This window comes from Megalobrama amblycephala, linkage group LG5, assembly GCF_018812025.1.
Source record: "Megalobrama amblycephala isolate DHTTF-2021 linkage group LG5, ASM1881202v1, whole genome shotgun sequence".
Lineage (NCBI taxonomy): Eukaryota > Metazoa > Chordata > Actinopteri > Cypriniformes > Xenocyprididae > Megalobrama > Megalobrama amblycephala.
This window is the reverse complement of record NC_063048.1, coordinates 21,183,435-21,200,427: the sequence shown is the minus strand read 5'-3', so window position 1 is coordinate 21,200,427 and position 16,993 is coordinate 21,183,435. Positions and strand designations below refer to the sequence as shown.

Here is a 16,993-nt window from a genome sequence, read left to right as displayed (position 1 = left end):
TTTCTCTGTGTTAAAGAGTTGTTTCATAAATGTATTAGTGCTTTTAAAAATGTCAGAAAAGTAGGAAAGTGGAAATGGAGCTCTCTACATTCTCTGCATTCCTCATTGAGCAGAGAAGAGCCTGAGCTAACATTGAACCTTTGGATGCTTCAAGTGGAACTACTTTATGATTTTAAAGAGAGCTTTATATGTAAAGAAAAGCAATTTATAAGGCCTTGATTCACATCTGTGTATTCATAAAACCCAGGTGTCAGGCTTCATCAATCTATCTTCTCTCTAAGTCCTCGGAAATCTGTATTATTATTCACATTTTTGCTGGTGCTTGAGGGTTTAACTTCAATACTTTACAACATTGCACTCAACTTGCTAACAGCTCTTCATGAGTAAAGGTAATCAGGTCTCACTGTCACCTGTGTTTTGTCCTTTTTTTTTTTTCTTTTTTTTTTTAAATGAGACATTACCTGCTAAACCAAACCAATACGATATTTTTAAGTCTATACACTGTGCAGATCAGAAGTATTCTCACTGACTCCAAAGTTAGAGAAACAGAATCTGACAATGTGAATTTTTATTCATTTTATTTTAGAAAAATCACATTAAATACATACTCATTTACCAAGGCATCCATTCTTTCTTTAATAAAATACAGCCATTCTTATCTTCACATATGATTCATACATGATATCACAACCAATTCCACTCATATTCATTGAATTGCACTTAAAGCATAAAAAAATTACCAACAAACCAACACTTCCTGACATTTTCTCAGATACTAAGGCACATAAACCATTATCAGGCGATTTGTTTAGCTTATTGCATTCAATTGCATTAAATTCAGCACATTACATTTCTAACACATCCCAAACATGAATAAAAGAGACACCTAAACGTGCACATCTTGCAAATAAAAAGCTTGATAAACAAAATGATCTAAACCAAATTGATTTTTAAGGCCGATTTATTCAAGAAGTACATATTAAATATGATAAATATTAATATTTCTTTCTTTTCCTCCAAGAAATTAACCAGTTAAAGTTTACCCCTTCAATATGAAGGATAATCTCACTGGTTGCACACCAACAGTTCATTTCTTCCATAATAAATTCTTCAAATGGAAATCAGCTAAAATTATGGAGCCCCTAAAGGGACATGGTGATGGGAAAAAAATATGAAATGGGAGGAAAAATTATATGTCAATGCTTTTGGGTTCTCTCCCAAATGTTTGGGAATGGAAAGGTTTTGCTAGCAAAAGCAAAAACGTTGAAATATTATTTTTCCTCCCATCTCACATTTTCATCACCATGTCACTTTAGGAGCTCCGTAGAAAATTGGCAATTGTTTAGAAATATTGTTTCTAAAAGCTTTCAACACTTTTGGATAGTTAATTATGTCAGCTCAAGTCACCAGTAGGGGCTGCTGATTGCAATGTTCCCCCACCTCTGCCACTTTGGAAAAATGCCATTGGATTGTAGAGGACTTTTACATTTATAAACTTCATTGTCTTGCGTGTTCCTGCCTAACTTCCTGGATTCATTTGGTTTCTTCCCCTGCGTTGAGGAATTCCATTTATTGTTTTGTTGCCAAGATGTTGAAACAAGTCCATAGTTTTTGCCATCGTTGTTGTCCCAGTAGGTCTGCTCTCCAGTTGTGTAGCTAATGCAGAATTCTACCTTATTCTGAGGTGCCACGTACCCTGGTAATTCAATGGCAAACGAGAATGTGTCTGTATCCTGGCAGCCATAGACATCATTCATAAACGTGCATTCCAGATCCTGGAAGCTCTTCCAGGTGTCGAAAGTGATCCGCACATGGACAGACTTCTCGTAGGCCAGGTTACGCACTTTGATCGTGCCGGTGAGGGTCCGCTCCTGTAGAGTACAGTTCTCCAAGCAAACCAAATTCTTCAGCAACCTACTACGGAAATCCAGATAGTCTGCCGCTGGCTGCGGAAAGTCTAGAATTCTGCTCTGGACTGAATTTATATGGAGAGTGGATGAGACGTCCCCTAGGTCTTCCAGGTCAAACTGCAGTTCGGATGTAACGGGTTCTCTATTATCGAAAGTAGAGAAGACATGCACCGCTGTTAACGACATACCCTTTGAATCGGCAAACACAACCTTCTTCTTGCCTTTGGATTTTGGATTCTGCCAGCCCCGACAGTGGGGCTCCAGGTGGGCTCTGGAGCTCAAGCAGGGCCGCAGGGGTTTGTAGCAGGTTTTGACCAGGTTGCGTGTCCTGTAGTCTTCATAAGAGCTCAGGAAGTTGCGCAGTGGGGGAGAATGAGTAATATACAGCTGCATAGCCACCTCTGCGGGCATAACTGGACCCGGCATTGGGGGACTGAGGATATGAAGAACTCTAAACAAAGACACACAAAAGACAACCCAGATGTGTGAGTAGAAAGTATATATCGTAAAATATTGCGCTTTTCATTTTTTTCAAAAATATTCTAAAAAGAAACTGAGCTTTTATGAAAAATTAGAAGAGTGGAATGATTAAAACGTTTATGACAGTGGCCCTTGAACCTCCCAAAGGAAGTCAAAGCAAAAGGTTGTAGGGCTTTTAAAAGCAAATTTTGATTTACATGTAAATGTGTGCTTCACTTAGGGTTTCAAACATTACAGTAACCACAAAAGTTGTTGACAAAAGTTAAAAAAACATAAAAATTGTCGTTACTCATCACTTATCTAGATTTACATCACAGAAGATTACAAATATATATCACAAAAAAAAAGTTTTTGTTGAACTGCAATAGAGTCACCAGAAGACAAAAAACGTTCTTACCTTGTGGAACTCATGGAGAAATTGCTTCAGTTTAAAGTGGTCTCATGAGCAAAGCACATTACAGGAGACAAGCGATTTATAAGCAATTCCAGAGCGCTGCTTTTAATGTAAGATTAGTTATTTCAAGATTTCACCTCCAGGTATGCAGCCTTTCTGCTGTGCTCTGCCAACACACCCACTCCACGCGGCACACAGTGCGAGTCCTTAAATAAAGCCTCGTCCCGCTTATTTGCATATTTCACACCCCGGCCAGTAACTGAGCCGCAGATTTTTGTCTTGACCAATCATCAATGGAATAGGTTTAGTAGCTGTGGACCATGCTCTGGACCCGTGTCGGTGCAAATCGTATCGCACTCGAGTGTGAATATAGGCTACTGCCAGTTGCTGTGGTTTTGTGAAAAAATGACACCCTCTCGAGTGTTGTAATGGCTGTAGTTCATTTTATCTTTTATTTCAAGACTTGTAAATACTAATTGTTATCTAGGCTGCATTCAGATGGAGCGGAGGTGACGCAGCGCGGTAATCTTTAAACTATTGACCGTGGTCGTTTGCTCTGTGGATGTAGGTCAAGTTAATCTTTATTTTCTGAAGGTTGTAATGAACCATGAATCTAAACTTAGCACTGAAACTAACAACATTTGCAAATGTATATAAAACCACCATAAAGACCCAACAGTGTGTTTACCATGTTCCAAAGGTCCAGATGGCTCTACTTTGGCCCCATCCAGGGTGCGAATTACAGGGTGTTTTTGGGGGGTCTGACCCCCTAATGAGGGGGTCAGAGAAAGTAGTCCACCCGTAATATGAAACATTACCTATAAATATGAAAATTACGGCATTACAGTAAATTTGTTCGTTACATCATATTTATTGTCATTTTCTTTTACGCGTGTAGTTTGCGGTGTTGAGCATTATAACCAATCACACACGGTTTTGTTGAGTTTAGGAATGCACTGACCAATCAGAGGCGTTGTGATTTGCCACCGCGCAAATGCCGGTGACTAATGAGGATTGACTGAATTCACTTACGCGAATTCTCGTTTATCATCATGAAAAACAAAATGCAGAAAGATGCAAATAAGAGATTAATTTAATGTAGAAAAGATGCAAGTAAGAGATTCATTTCGCAGTATAGACAGTTTCATAGGCTATATCGGGAGTTTTTGCGAAAGTGCATAACTCACATTAGACTGAAGTCATGGACTGCTTCGGTGTTCTCGCTTTCTTAATATAATGGCTATAGTTTGAAAAAACGTTTTGTTTTTTATACTACTGAAATAAGCAATGTTAAGTCTTCCTTTACTAGCATTAAACAGTAAGGGGGAAAAAATCATTGGTAACAGAATTGTGATTGATTAAAGTAACAAGATTCAAGTAGATTTTAATAAGGTAATTATAAAAACTAGCCCCTACAAAGGTCATTATTTATTTTATAAAGGTCTATTACACACACACACACACACACACACACACACATATATATATATATATATATATATATATATATATATATATATATATACATACACACACACACACACACACCAAAAAAAAAAAAAAAAAAAAAACCCTGAAGGCCATTGTGTAATTCGCACCCTGGCCCCATCCCATACATGACTGAAACATCAGGTCATCCAATACATGCAAAAGTTCTTCACACAAGCTATATGATTGCACGTTTGTAAATATTGACTAAAACCTAATCAGTATCAGTCTTTCCTTATTTCTTTAAGATTTGCAAAGCCGGCATGCTGTACGATGGTTCTGTATGATTTTATCACCATTTTTACTAATCACTATTTGATTAACGATTAAGTGATGAAACACTGATTGACTGATGTGCATTGCTAAATGTATCTCAGTAATCCATACCATAGCACCTTTCTTATTGATGTGCAAATGTTGACGCTGTTTCAAAGGTATGTTTTTGCTGATTGTATTAGAGGTTATCAGTCCATTGGTGCACCACAACCTAACAGGTCCAAACGTGCAAATATAACACAAGACCTCTCTTTCTCTCTCAAAAGGTAGAACACAGCTCTTGCAAAAAATCAAAAACAAAACAATACAATTGTTGATCCTATAGGTAGGTTATTAATTTCATATAGGCTACATCTCATATTTTCTCGGTGATTAAAATAAGAGATGAGAAGGAAGAATTAGCTACATTCCAACACCTTTACGTTCCCACGAGAAACATTGCGTTAGCTCCCAAAACTTCTGCCTTCTACCGAGAAACTTTGGGTTCGTTAGCAAAACTTTTTATTAGTTTGGAAAACTTTTACATTCTTTGCGGGTAAACGCGTCTCGGGGAACGTAAGTGTTGCTGGAGGACGCAAAAGCCTTGAAATATAATTCTTCCTCCAATCTCGTATGTCATCATGTCCCCTTAAGGGCTCTGTAACACTGGGATAACATGTAATTGTAAAAGTATATTAATGTAGTTATGTAGGCTACTATATTAATAAGCTACTTGTTGAAAAATGCATTTAAAGACATTTTTTGAGTCATTTGTGGTAGAAGAACATCTGCCAAGATTTAGACTGACCTCATCCAAAAACATTGTTGCTTCTGTGTCAGAAGGATATGATAAGCAGACTTTCAATTGCATAATAAGCCCCGTGTCACGCTGCCAAACCTCATACAAGCCTGGAATAAAAAGAGTGCTTGGCTATGTCACAAAACGTCAATGTCTCATTCAGTGCAAGTTACCGATTGGAATAGCAATGGTGGAGAGGGACATCTAGTGGACATTGTAAAGAAATTATTCATTTTAAATTCATAATCTTATACCTTATGTTTGCTGGGCTGCCATGTCTCATAGAATACTATTAAAAGACACACTTTTAGATAGATAGATAAAACAGTGTGGCACAAGTCACAGTGCAGTTTCATGTGTAGCCTATTTCAACACTCCTCAAGCATAGACAGACTATTTCACGGGACCGTCTCGTGGCACCGCCAGATTTCCAAACACATTACCTAATTCAGCCAATCAGGGAGCCAGAAGCTGTCCTGACTATACCTAGGGTTAGGTCAATGCACCACGCCAACCAGCTGTCTAAAAAAAGCCTGGCATACGGGGTTATTTGGCAACTTGACAAACTTAAAGAGACAAATGCAAAGGATGTTTCATGGGTAGCTGTACTATAATCACCATTTATCATAAGTTCAGCTGTGATTATATTGTATAGAAATCATGTTTGGTTTTGAGTCAAATAATTTTACAGAACTGAACCATTTGATCTGAACCTGAGTACCGCCTCCTTTTGGGCATTTCAGTCTGGCGGAGATTTGCCCCGACTGCTCCCATAGACTTTTTTTTCGAACTGCAGGCACTGCAATGCACTATGGGTTCCGGGAGGGCTCGCACTTACGTGCTTTCGTCATCATACGTAACCTTAACTTGTGCAGCGATTGGTGGAAACAAACATACCTGTATTAATTTTTTTTTTTTAAGCCGAAGTGACATTTAATAATTTCCTCAGTGCATAATTTACATTTGACAGACCTATTCTCCATCTGTAAAAGTTATAAAGTCGAGAAAATATTTCCATTTTATAGTCAGGCGTGGACGAGCCTTCAGCAAGCACAAACTTCCGTGAACGAGCGCCGCCGCGCGCCGAACAGACGGAGTTCAATCTGAGTAAAATACATTTTGCTCAAAATATTTGTTGAAAATGTGTTTTTGTTGGCGAAAATAATTATGTCATATGAAGAATTTCGAACCTACAACTAAGTGTATTTGTACGATAGCAGTAACTGTGTAAAGTGACTATTGTAGGGTAATCAAAATAATCATTATTATTAATCTGTTCTTTTGTTTTTATTTATTTTCATTTTTAGTTTTGTGCATTTAATTTCTGCTTCAAAAAACATTTTGTTTTTAGATTGTAAAGGTACAATTTTAGAATGTAGCCTAGGCCTAATGTGATTTGACCCCTTTTTTGCACATAATTTATAGCATATACTACACAGTTAGATTCATGTTTTTTTTTCATAGCCTTCAATATGAACATTGTTTCTTGGACAATATTGGGCAGGATCTTAAATAATTTTTTTTTTGTAATTAAATACAGATATTTTTTTTAGATCACAGCCCTGTGGCATGTTTTAAATACTGAATTTTCTATGTTTTAGATAGATACATTATTATATCACTTGTTAAATGGTTATTTAACAATTAGCCTATTCATTCCTGCATTTCTACATTTTTTTTTGTGCCCCCCCCAAATATTTTTTGCACCAGCTGCCACTGCCGAGGACTTACGTTGAGTCACTGATCCATCAAAACCAACAGCCGATAATGCCCAGTTATCTTTATCACAAATTAATTTGATACAAACACTAAATTACCTTATCTAATTAATATGGGTTTTCACTCTAGAATAACCTTCTTAAATGGCAAAAACAATGCAATAAAGGACACTATGAGTAAATAATTATTAATATTATTTAAAAAAATTATAATGTAATATTTAAGTATTTAATAATTAATAAAATATTAGGTAGGCCCCAAAGAACCTTTCTTAAAAGAACCTTTTTCATCCATAAAGAACCTTTTGTGCAATGGAAAAGTTCCATGGATACTAAAGGTTCTTTATGGAACTTTTGATGCCAGTAAAAAAAATTTTTTTTTAAGAGTGTAGAGATTTAAGTAGGCTAGTTAAGAAAACTCACACAATGATTTGCTTTCAGATCCCAGATAAATATACTTTGTTTTTCAATAACCTTTTTTTCCTATCATTTTTTTTTCCAGTTAAAATTTTGGTTGCAACAGCTAGCTCACAGGTCTACATCCCACCAGGAAAAGCACTGCTTTTAGAGGTCTCAAGTTTGGAGATCTGCATTAATATCTCTCATCCAACAGGGGGTAGTGTTGTTCTAATTACAGTTTTCAGGCATTGAATTAGACTTCATGACTAGCCCTTCTGTACAAATGTACAAATGTGTGTTGCAGTTGTTAGTGTGCACAGATTTTCAATATTTTACTGTAAGGGTTGGCTGCTTAATCAGTTTCCATAAATCATCTTTAAAAAATAAGCTTGCTGCTTCCACTAACGAAGCAATTTGGTGACATGTGCCAAGATGCTGGCTGACACGAGATGCCGAGCATGCAAAAAAAATTTTTTTTAATCTTTGTAAAGTTTTTTTTTTTCACTGCGTTGTTAAAGCTGAAGTCCATGAGGAAGCAGAAATTCTGATACAGTGAACAAATGAATGCTTCGTAAACAGTCACTGGTGTCTTATTATTTTCTTTTTGACCAAATTATCCATGAGTCCTGTGTTTCCACATGGCACAACTTCCAACATTTACTATGTCAGAACTAATTCTGTGTCTTGTGTCATTCTTTGCAGTTTTTCATTGGATCGGTATAAGGCTTAAGAGGGTAAATGTGGCGTAAGGCCAGGTTGGAGAATAGAACATTGCAAGGGTGTCTGAATGGGTCAGTTCTCTACTTTGTACAAAACTGTTCTGATGTGGGAAGCGCCTTGAGCCCCTTTGCGTGATTCTCAGGAGTCCCGATTGGGTTTTGTGGAGGCTGGTAGTGTTTTTTCCCTTTAGATCAGGATGGGAAAGGGGGCCTTAAAAGGGGCATCTGGCTGAATGCCTGTTTTAAACACTTGATTTATGTGCACTGACTAAGAGTCTGTTAGTGCCAGTCTGTTTAGTAAGTGATGTGTCTGTGTAAGAGAGTGTGTGTTTGAGTGTGTATTTGTTTGATAGACTGGGCTGAAGCAACTCATTGAGATTCTGTCTTCAAACACAGTGTGTAATGAACAACAGTTCACTGTCTATAAAATACACATACAACCCCTTGAGTATCTGATAAGATAAAAAAACAACAACATTGTCATTGCCACACCTCTGAAATTTGAGTGAACTGAACAAAGTGCTGACAGCATCATTTATGTAAATTGCTTATTAATATAAAGTAACTCAAATAACAAAAAGTCAGAGCCTAATGGTTCAACATTAGGCAAGCATTTCATTTATTTTCTCATTTTCATGTATTTTCTCATTTCAAGTAAATTGTCTTGTTTCTGAGGTGCAGGCTAAATAAGACATCCTTGTTATATTGTTTAGGCTAATTTTGCTCTCAGGGACAATTTTCAATCCTATTTAACTGTCCTTGTTTCACTCGTTTTTACAGTTTTTTGTTTGTTGTTTTTTTTGTGAATGAAAAATAGTTTGAAACTTAATGTCTTTCCTCCCATCACCTTGGACAGTTAGGGGCCGTTCACATGTCACGTCTTTTGCGCGCGCAAGTTCGTAATGTAGGCGCGCGGCAAGCGTAATAGAATAGAATTTTATATAATAGAATACTAATAATAGAAACGACGCGGTCGCGACGCGCATGCGGTTTTTCCAGGCGCGCCTATGCTGCGGCGAGATGAAAACATCTCAACTTTTCAGAATGCCGCAATCTCACCGCAGGTCATGTGACAAGAACCGACCGATCAGCTTCGGCCTCTCCGTAACAACATAGAAAGCTCAGCTGAACATAGCTGTACAGGGCGGGTTTTTATTTCTCATCTGCATAAATATAGCTAGTAAACTAATGCAAGGGCTAGAAATCAGTTAATCCTTTGCTGATACTTCCTCGTCACCGCGGAGAGTGCAGTTCATGGTTGTATAGCGACAACAGACGCCACGGGAGTGCAAGCACTTTGGAAAGGAGGAGAAAGCGGCGTGGCTGCGCTTTCCACGTGTTTTTAGACGCGACATGTGAACGGCCCCTTAAAGAGTTGGAATTCTCATGCTAAACATGGCCAAAGTTTCGAAAAACGAGTTTGACTTATGATGGAGTATTTCTGTGCCAAATACACTCCTTCAGGATTCGTAGCTATAAAATATAAGTTTCATAAAGATTTTTTCAAATATGGCCCTGTATGACGTCCAAAGGGCAGGAATTCTCCCGGAAGAACGTGCACACATCAACCAGAGAAAGAGCACACCCATCAACGTGCTTTGTTCGGTTACGGAAGTCGTCAGCAGCGCTGCACAGGACTTGCTCAAGAAAGATTTGTTATTTTGTTTTAGACCAAAATCAATGTCACCAAAGAAGTGTGTTTTTGGTTGTGAGGGAAAGACAATAAAAAGATCCCGGTCAGAACCACAGGCAGGCGGTAAGTAAAACTGCATCAAATGTCTGTGTTTTGTTGGCAATCGGTGCATAAGTGCATATAATATAAACAACACGAACATATAGTTATTCAAAAGTTATCTAGTGATAATGTGATGATGTATTGTGTGTTTAAATACTGTGTAGACTGTGTAGTCTAAGGCAGTGATTTTCAACCTGTGGACCACGGCCCACTAGGGGTCTTCAGTAATCCTCCAGGGTGGCCCCGAGATAACTAAAAATTAATTTAAATATATTAATATAATTCATTAATTTAATTAATAATGTTACTTTAAAAAAGATAAATTAATTTAAAAAAATACATTTAAACAAGGCACCACCTCTCTCGTACCTATGTATTCTGTGATTGTTTCCGATAGGATACGCAAACTACATGCCTGTTTCATACTGGACGCCGGAGGGCGCCCTTGAGCAGATACTCCAAACATGTCTCTTAGAAGTACTGCAGTATAACCATAGCCTGCGTCTGAAACTGTAGAGTACTGAGTACCTACTGTTGAGTAGGTACTACATTTGAATTTAAATTTACTTCACAACCTTTGAATAAGTACGTTCTATATAGTACGAATGCGTGTAGTATGAATGAATTCGGATGTATTACATCTGCTATGTTTTTACTGTCACATGACCTACCAGCGTCAGTTCACATTCACAAATCCTCTCCCGTGGCCTCATGGGATAGTAAAGTGTCCATCGTATGCACACTTCAGAATCTCGCTGGAAGTAGTAAATCATCCGGGTACTTTTCGCCTACTGTTTTTCGAATACTATGAATTCGGACATACTACTCTGTTCGCATACTGTTTTTCACATACTAGAGTAGTATTCGATTTTGGGCGCTGCAATAGACTGTATAAGAATATAACACACATCGTTCCAGGAAATCCTATGTTCCTATGGCATCATACTATTGCTGTGACTGAATAAAAAGAAGATAGAAGTTCTTTGATTGATTAAACATGAATATAATAAACAGACGACTACATCAAAACATGATTTATCTGTGTTCTTCAAGCCTTCTCGGGTATTTCCATAATAATAAAGTGTATTCATAATGCAATGCTGATCAAAATGCTATTTCAAACACTCGACTTACGTTATTAAGTGAGTTTGGAGTAAAAACATGTTATTAAACGTTGCCTTTTATGATGCTCATAAATGCTTCTCATGTTTGGAAATTTTGTATGTTTGATTTGTTGCTTTTTCAAATGCAGCTGCTCTCAGATGGAGCGTGATTTACTACTGATCACAGAGCAGCTCTTCACTAACTTGCTGTGTATACAATAAAAATTGAAAAACATCGAAGCCTTTGCAATTTCATATTGTACTATGCCAAACCCAGATTTTGATTCAATTTCGATTAATCGTGCAGCCCTACTCTATAGGTACTCAAGAGTAATATGAAAGTGGCAGAAACAGTCAGTTATGTTCCCTTTAAACTTATATAAAATAGAACAAAACTTGTTCTATTTCCATATAAATTGTACATAGTACATGACTGAACTCAAATTCTGTGAATCTTTCATCTGTTCATTTATATTAACCACCCGAACTAAACGATTCATCAGAATTAATCGGACTTTCCAATGTATAAATAAGAGGGCATCATTAAGAAAGAACTGAATCACTAAAATAAATCAGATTTTTCAACAGATTGGGACCATGTAGGATGAATTGAATCACCAAAATGAATCGGATTTTCTAACGCTACTTATGATAAAGATCCGTTTAGGATGAACCAAAAAAAAAAAGAAGGCAAGAAGAAGGATAAAGCGAATGAGACTTTTCTACGCTATGTAGGCCTATGCGAGGACAACGTGATCTTGTGAGAATACGTGTGTATTTTTACATAAAGTGTGGTTCTACCACACCTACATTTTCTTATGTTTTCATACACACAAAAACGTACAATATTGACGTATTTATAGCACCAAAATGTAAAAAAACTTTGGTATTAACAGCAATAAAACGTAAATCATTTACGTATCAAAGTGTGAATGTGTATTAATTCGAATTGATACAGTAAAATTGATGCTATCTTTTCTGTCCATACATTGTATACAATTGGAGTAATGATCAAGGATGGAGCACGACTTTTGTTCACAAAGTGTAATGCATTATCAGCTATTCACGTTTGTGCTCTACTTCAGACGTTTCATCGTCGAACTCGGGCTCGAATTGATACAGTAAAATTGATGCTGTCTTTTCTGTCCATACATTGTATACAGTGTCTTGCAAATTGATAGCTGTCATTCAGTTATGGCGATAGTCGCGCGGTGCACGCAGTAGACCATTCACAAAGGATTGGGCTATCTGACCAATCAGAGCAGTGTAGGCTCATGGAAAGGAGGGGTTTAGAGAGATTGATTCTTTGAACTGTTTCTAACTAATCGTTTACCAATCTTTGGTGAACTAAGGTGAAATTAAATGTATATTATGAGAAAACTAAAGTATTTTTTGACCTTGCATGCATGTAAACCTGTTGTAGGAGACTCCCAAAACAATATTAGGAACCTTAAAAAAGGCATAATAGGGGTAATATTTAGTCATATTTAGTTTGTTTAGCATTTTCTCCTTTGCAGCATCTGACAATACAGCCATAAGATACACCAAAGAACAACATAAATTCACAAATCACATCAATTTTATTTGTTCGCTGCACTCCAAATCTTTAGAATCCATATGTTTGTAAGTAACAGATCCAAATTCAGCCCTTTATCCATTAACCTTAATCTTCATTCTCAGCAGCTACCATCACAGTCAAAGCCCGCGCTCGTTATGATTCATATTTGAAAGTTGTGCCCTCGAGAACCTTTACGACATGGTTTACGGCACTGATATCGAACGCTCATTGGTTCTCACCTGCTTCATCACAGATTGCAACATGCTGTGTTTCAGTGGATTGACATTTGAAATGAGTGCGTGCCTTCACAGAGAAGAAGCCGGATTCATATTTTCATGGATTAATAAATTAAATTCTGTTCTGTACCCTATAAAAAACTATTACCGCCAGAGAGGACTGTGACCGCAACTCATTATCATTTGAACTACTTTTGGTACCACTTTTGAGATTTTCACAATAAATAAATTATTGTGATTACGCTTGTTTGTTTATTTATAACAGTATAGTTTTGGATAGGTTATGGATTGGTTTAGTGGTAGGTATAGGATTAGTGGCTCAAAATATCATTTTAATGTTATATTTTTAATAAAATTGTCATTTCCCTACACATTTCTGACCATTATGTTTTATTCTTTTAACATACTGTATAAAATGGGTATGTTTAGGTTGGGAATGGGGTTTAGGGATCTTATCTACAAAATGATAAAAGGGAAATTATACATATATCTTTATGATATGAAAGATTTGTACATATTTATAGCACTAAAACGTAAAAATAAAAAGTATTTGTACGTTTTGGTGCTATAAATACGCCAATATTGTACGTTTCAGCACCTTTCTAAACGTACAAAAATTTACTTTTTGTGTCATTTAAAGTTACGTATTAATACCTACGTATTAACAATGAGACCAGGCTGGTGAGGAAGGACTGTTCGTGAGCGAGTTTGGTTTTTCCCTCTGCTCGGACATTAAAATTCTGTTTGGTCTAGCAGCACCACTATATTTGAAAATGTAACTTGTTACTGGAAAAAGCATATTATGAAAACATTTGAAATACTGCAGCACTCTAAACTGACAAATTAAGTGCATTCGGCTTTACGCCTCATATAATCACCTTTTTACTGGGCCATGGAAAAGCGCTATGCAGATGATGTAGGTTAGTTGTGTGTGTTTGTTTGGGGTTTGTACAAATTAGTGTGAGATGAACGACCATTGGTAAACAACCATTCAACACGCATATCGGTTTGTTTGATATAATGTGTGAATACCGTTAAATCATTAATAATCAGCTCTGCGTTCTCAACAAACATTTGAGAGGGAGGCAGGGCCTCGTAGCACTTTTTTTTTCTTTTCTTTTTTGCTAGTTTGGTGTTTGAGATATTGTTTGTTTGTTTGTTTGTTTGTTTTTTTCGTAGCACCATGATCATTTTATTTCAATGAGAGATGATGACGTAGTCGCTGGCAGTGTGAAAAGGAATAGGCTAATAGAGCTGTTACTTTTTTGTTAGTTACTGGCTACCCCAGCACTGTTTTCCTCCCCTCTCCCTGAAGAGAATCTGATGGCCACTTTTAACCCAAAGTGTTATGTATTCTCTGCATGCAGCAAATTAACAAAACAAATACAGCCTAATACAGGGTTTAATCCAAAGTCAAAGCTTTATGAATCTAAAAAGAGGATTATATAAAAGATTAAAGCTCTTGCCTCAGGCCTTGTTTTCACATAATGTGTGTTGAGAATGCAGAGCTGATTATTATTGTGGAATTTAAAGGTATTTGCACATATCAAACAATTTATATGTGGGTTGCATGGCTCTTTATCTCCCACTAATTTGTCCAAACCCCCTGCAAACACACACATCTAAATCATTTAAATATTTAGTGCTTTTTCATGACTGAGTAAAAAAGTGATTAGTTCCTTTAAATAAGGATTACTTTATTTCTCTCTTTGTGAGATAGCAGTTTGGATATAGTGAGAACAGAATAGCTGAAAACTATTTGTCTGATCATGTTTGTGTTGGCCTTGACAGTAAACACACATTATTGACAGTTTTTAGTACAACATGATATTCGTACTCATATTTTGTATTACTTTAATATTTGGATATAGTGAGAACAGAATAGCTGAAAACTCTTTGTCTGATCATGTTTGTGTTGGCCTTGACAGTAAACACACATTATTGACAGTTTATAGAACAAGATGATATTCGTACTCATATTTTATATTACTTAGTTCTCGTAATCAGTGTATTACTTAGTTCTCGTAATCATTGTTATGGCAAGGCAATTGGGTCAGAGCATCTCTGAAACGGCAAGGCTTGTGTGTTGCTCCCAGTCAGCAGTGGTGAGAATTTACCAACAGTAGTTTGAGGAGGGACAAACCACAAAACAGGGACAGGGTGTTGGATGGCCAAGGCTCATTGATGCACGATGGCAATGAAGACTATCCCGTCGGGTCCAAGCCAACAGAAGGTCTACTATGGCACAAGTCACAAAATTTTAATGATGGTTATGGGAGAAATGTGTCACAACACACAGAGCATCGCACTCTGCTGCATATGGGACTGCAGACCAATCAAAGTGCCTATGATGACCCCTGTCCACCATCAAAATCGCCTAATGGGCATGCGAGTGTCGGAACTGGACCTTGGAGCAGTGGAAGAAGGTCTCCTGGTTGGATGAGTGCCATTTTCTTTTACATCTGTCATGATCACTAGTTAGCCACTAGAGGGCACTCCAACATGGACTATTGTCTCACCTTTTGAACTTCATTTCCCATAACCCGCTTCCTGGACTCATTATCACTCATTGCACCCAGCTGTCTTGTATTATGTTATTAGTGTTCTGTCTATTTATACTGAGTTTGTTTATGCTTTTGTTATGGAAGTTTCGTTTATTGTCACTGGAGTCCCTGTTTGTTTTATGGCCTGTATGGACTGCTTCTGTGGATTTTGAACCTTGCATGTATGGACTACATTTCTGGATTACCCCATTAAAGCTGCGCATGGATCTAACCTTCTCGTCTCCGTGCCAATCCGTGACAACATCACGTGGATCGGCCGTGTACATGTGCACCGCTTCCTGGGGAAGTGATGGCAGCAGGATGTCCTGTGGGACAATGATGAGCCGGTGGAGGGAGTGTGATGCTCTGGGCAATGTTCTGCTGGGAAACCCTGGGTCCGGCCATTCATGGACATAAATTTGACATGTGCCACCTACCTACCCAAACATTGTTGCAGACCAGGTATCATGACAGTGGGTTCCCTCTTTCAGCAGGATAATGCATACTGCACACATTGTTCAGGAATGGTTTGAGGAACATGATAAAGCATTCAAGGTGTTGCCCTGGCCTCAAAATTCCCCCAGATCTCAATCCAATTGAGCATCTGTGGGATGTTCTGGACCCACAAGTTTGATCCATGAAGGCTCCACCTCACAACCTACAGGACTTGAAGGATCTGCTGCTAACATATTGGTGCCAGAGACCACAGGACACCTTCAGGGCTCTTGTAGAGTCCATGCCTCAGCAGGTTGGCGCTGTTTTGGCAGCACACGGAGGACCAACAGCATATTAGGCAGGTGGTCATAATGTTTTGGCTCAAATCCAATTAGTGTTGTTAAGCTGTCCAACATGAATAGTCACATGATATTTGGAATGATATTGCTATTTGGTACTTTTTGGGGATCAGATATATTCCTTCATTATGCCTGATACAAATTTGAGACACGTTAAAGTCATTTACAGGTGAGTTGATTTTAGCAGAGCATACACAGAGAATCCACTCAGGAGTCTTTAGATATCTATGTAATCTAGATGAATCTGCCATAATAACCCTGACACTAAGTCTATTGGCAAAATCCATTTGTGACAATGAGCATAACATTGTAATCTTTAACTGCTTGCTTGAGTGACTTTAGGCAGTGAGTTTTAGGCAGTGAGTGAAGCCTTCAGCAGATGTCTCTGAACTAACCTCTTTGTCTAACAATTTAGCTGCACAGCTTGCTTATTAAATATATCGCTGTAGGCAGTTGTGATACTATAGAAAATGCCTGAACAAAAGAGCCATTTACTGCATATTGGCTCATCAGGGGAAGGTGAATGCCACTTAAATGGCACATTTTATCGATTTGGACTATTGTGCTGTTCTATTTTCTGTGACTGTCATTTTAGACCACTGACATGACAAGCTGACTATTGATGCACAGCGGAGAAAGCTACTGCTGTCTGAATACAACATACTGGCAAACACCTACACACACACAAACAAATACACTATATACTGTATATATATATAGTTGATGAGAATGTAAGGTTTTATTCATCTTGTGTGAGGTCTGAAGGACTTCAATCTTGTCATCCAGCTGTGTTGAGAATGAATGATAAAATTATTTTCTGCCATATATCTATACAATTTTGGTTTAAAAATATATGCATATG

At 37.5% G+C, this 16,993-nt stretch overlaps 1 protein-coding gene across 1 annotated transcript; it reads right to left on the bottom strand.

The window, feature by feature from the left end:
• Positions 1–561: 561 nt before the first annotated feature.
• ppp1r3ca (protein phosphatase 1, regulatory subunit 3Ca) lies at positions 562–2,995 on the bottom strand. Its single transcript, XM_048191173.1, has 2 exons — positions 2,788–2,995; positions 562–2,361 (listed from the first exon to the last, which is right to left on the bottom strand). Exons 1-2 carry the CDS (start codon positions 2,799–2,801, stop codon positions 1,404–1,406), a joined length of 972 nt encoding a protein of 323 aa, XP_048047130.1. The 5' UTR covers positions 2,802–2,995; the 3' UTR covers positions 562–1,403.
• Between the last annotated feature and the right edge of the window lie 13,998 nt (positions 2,996–16,993).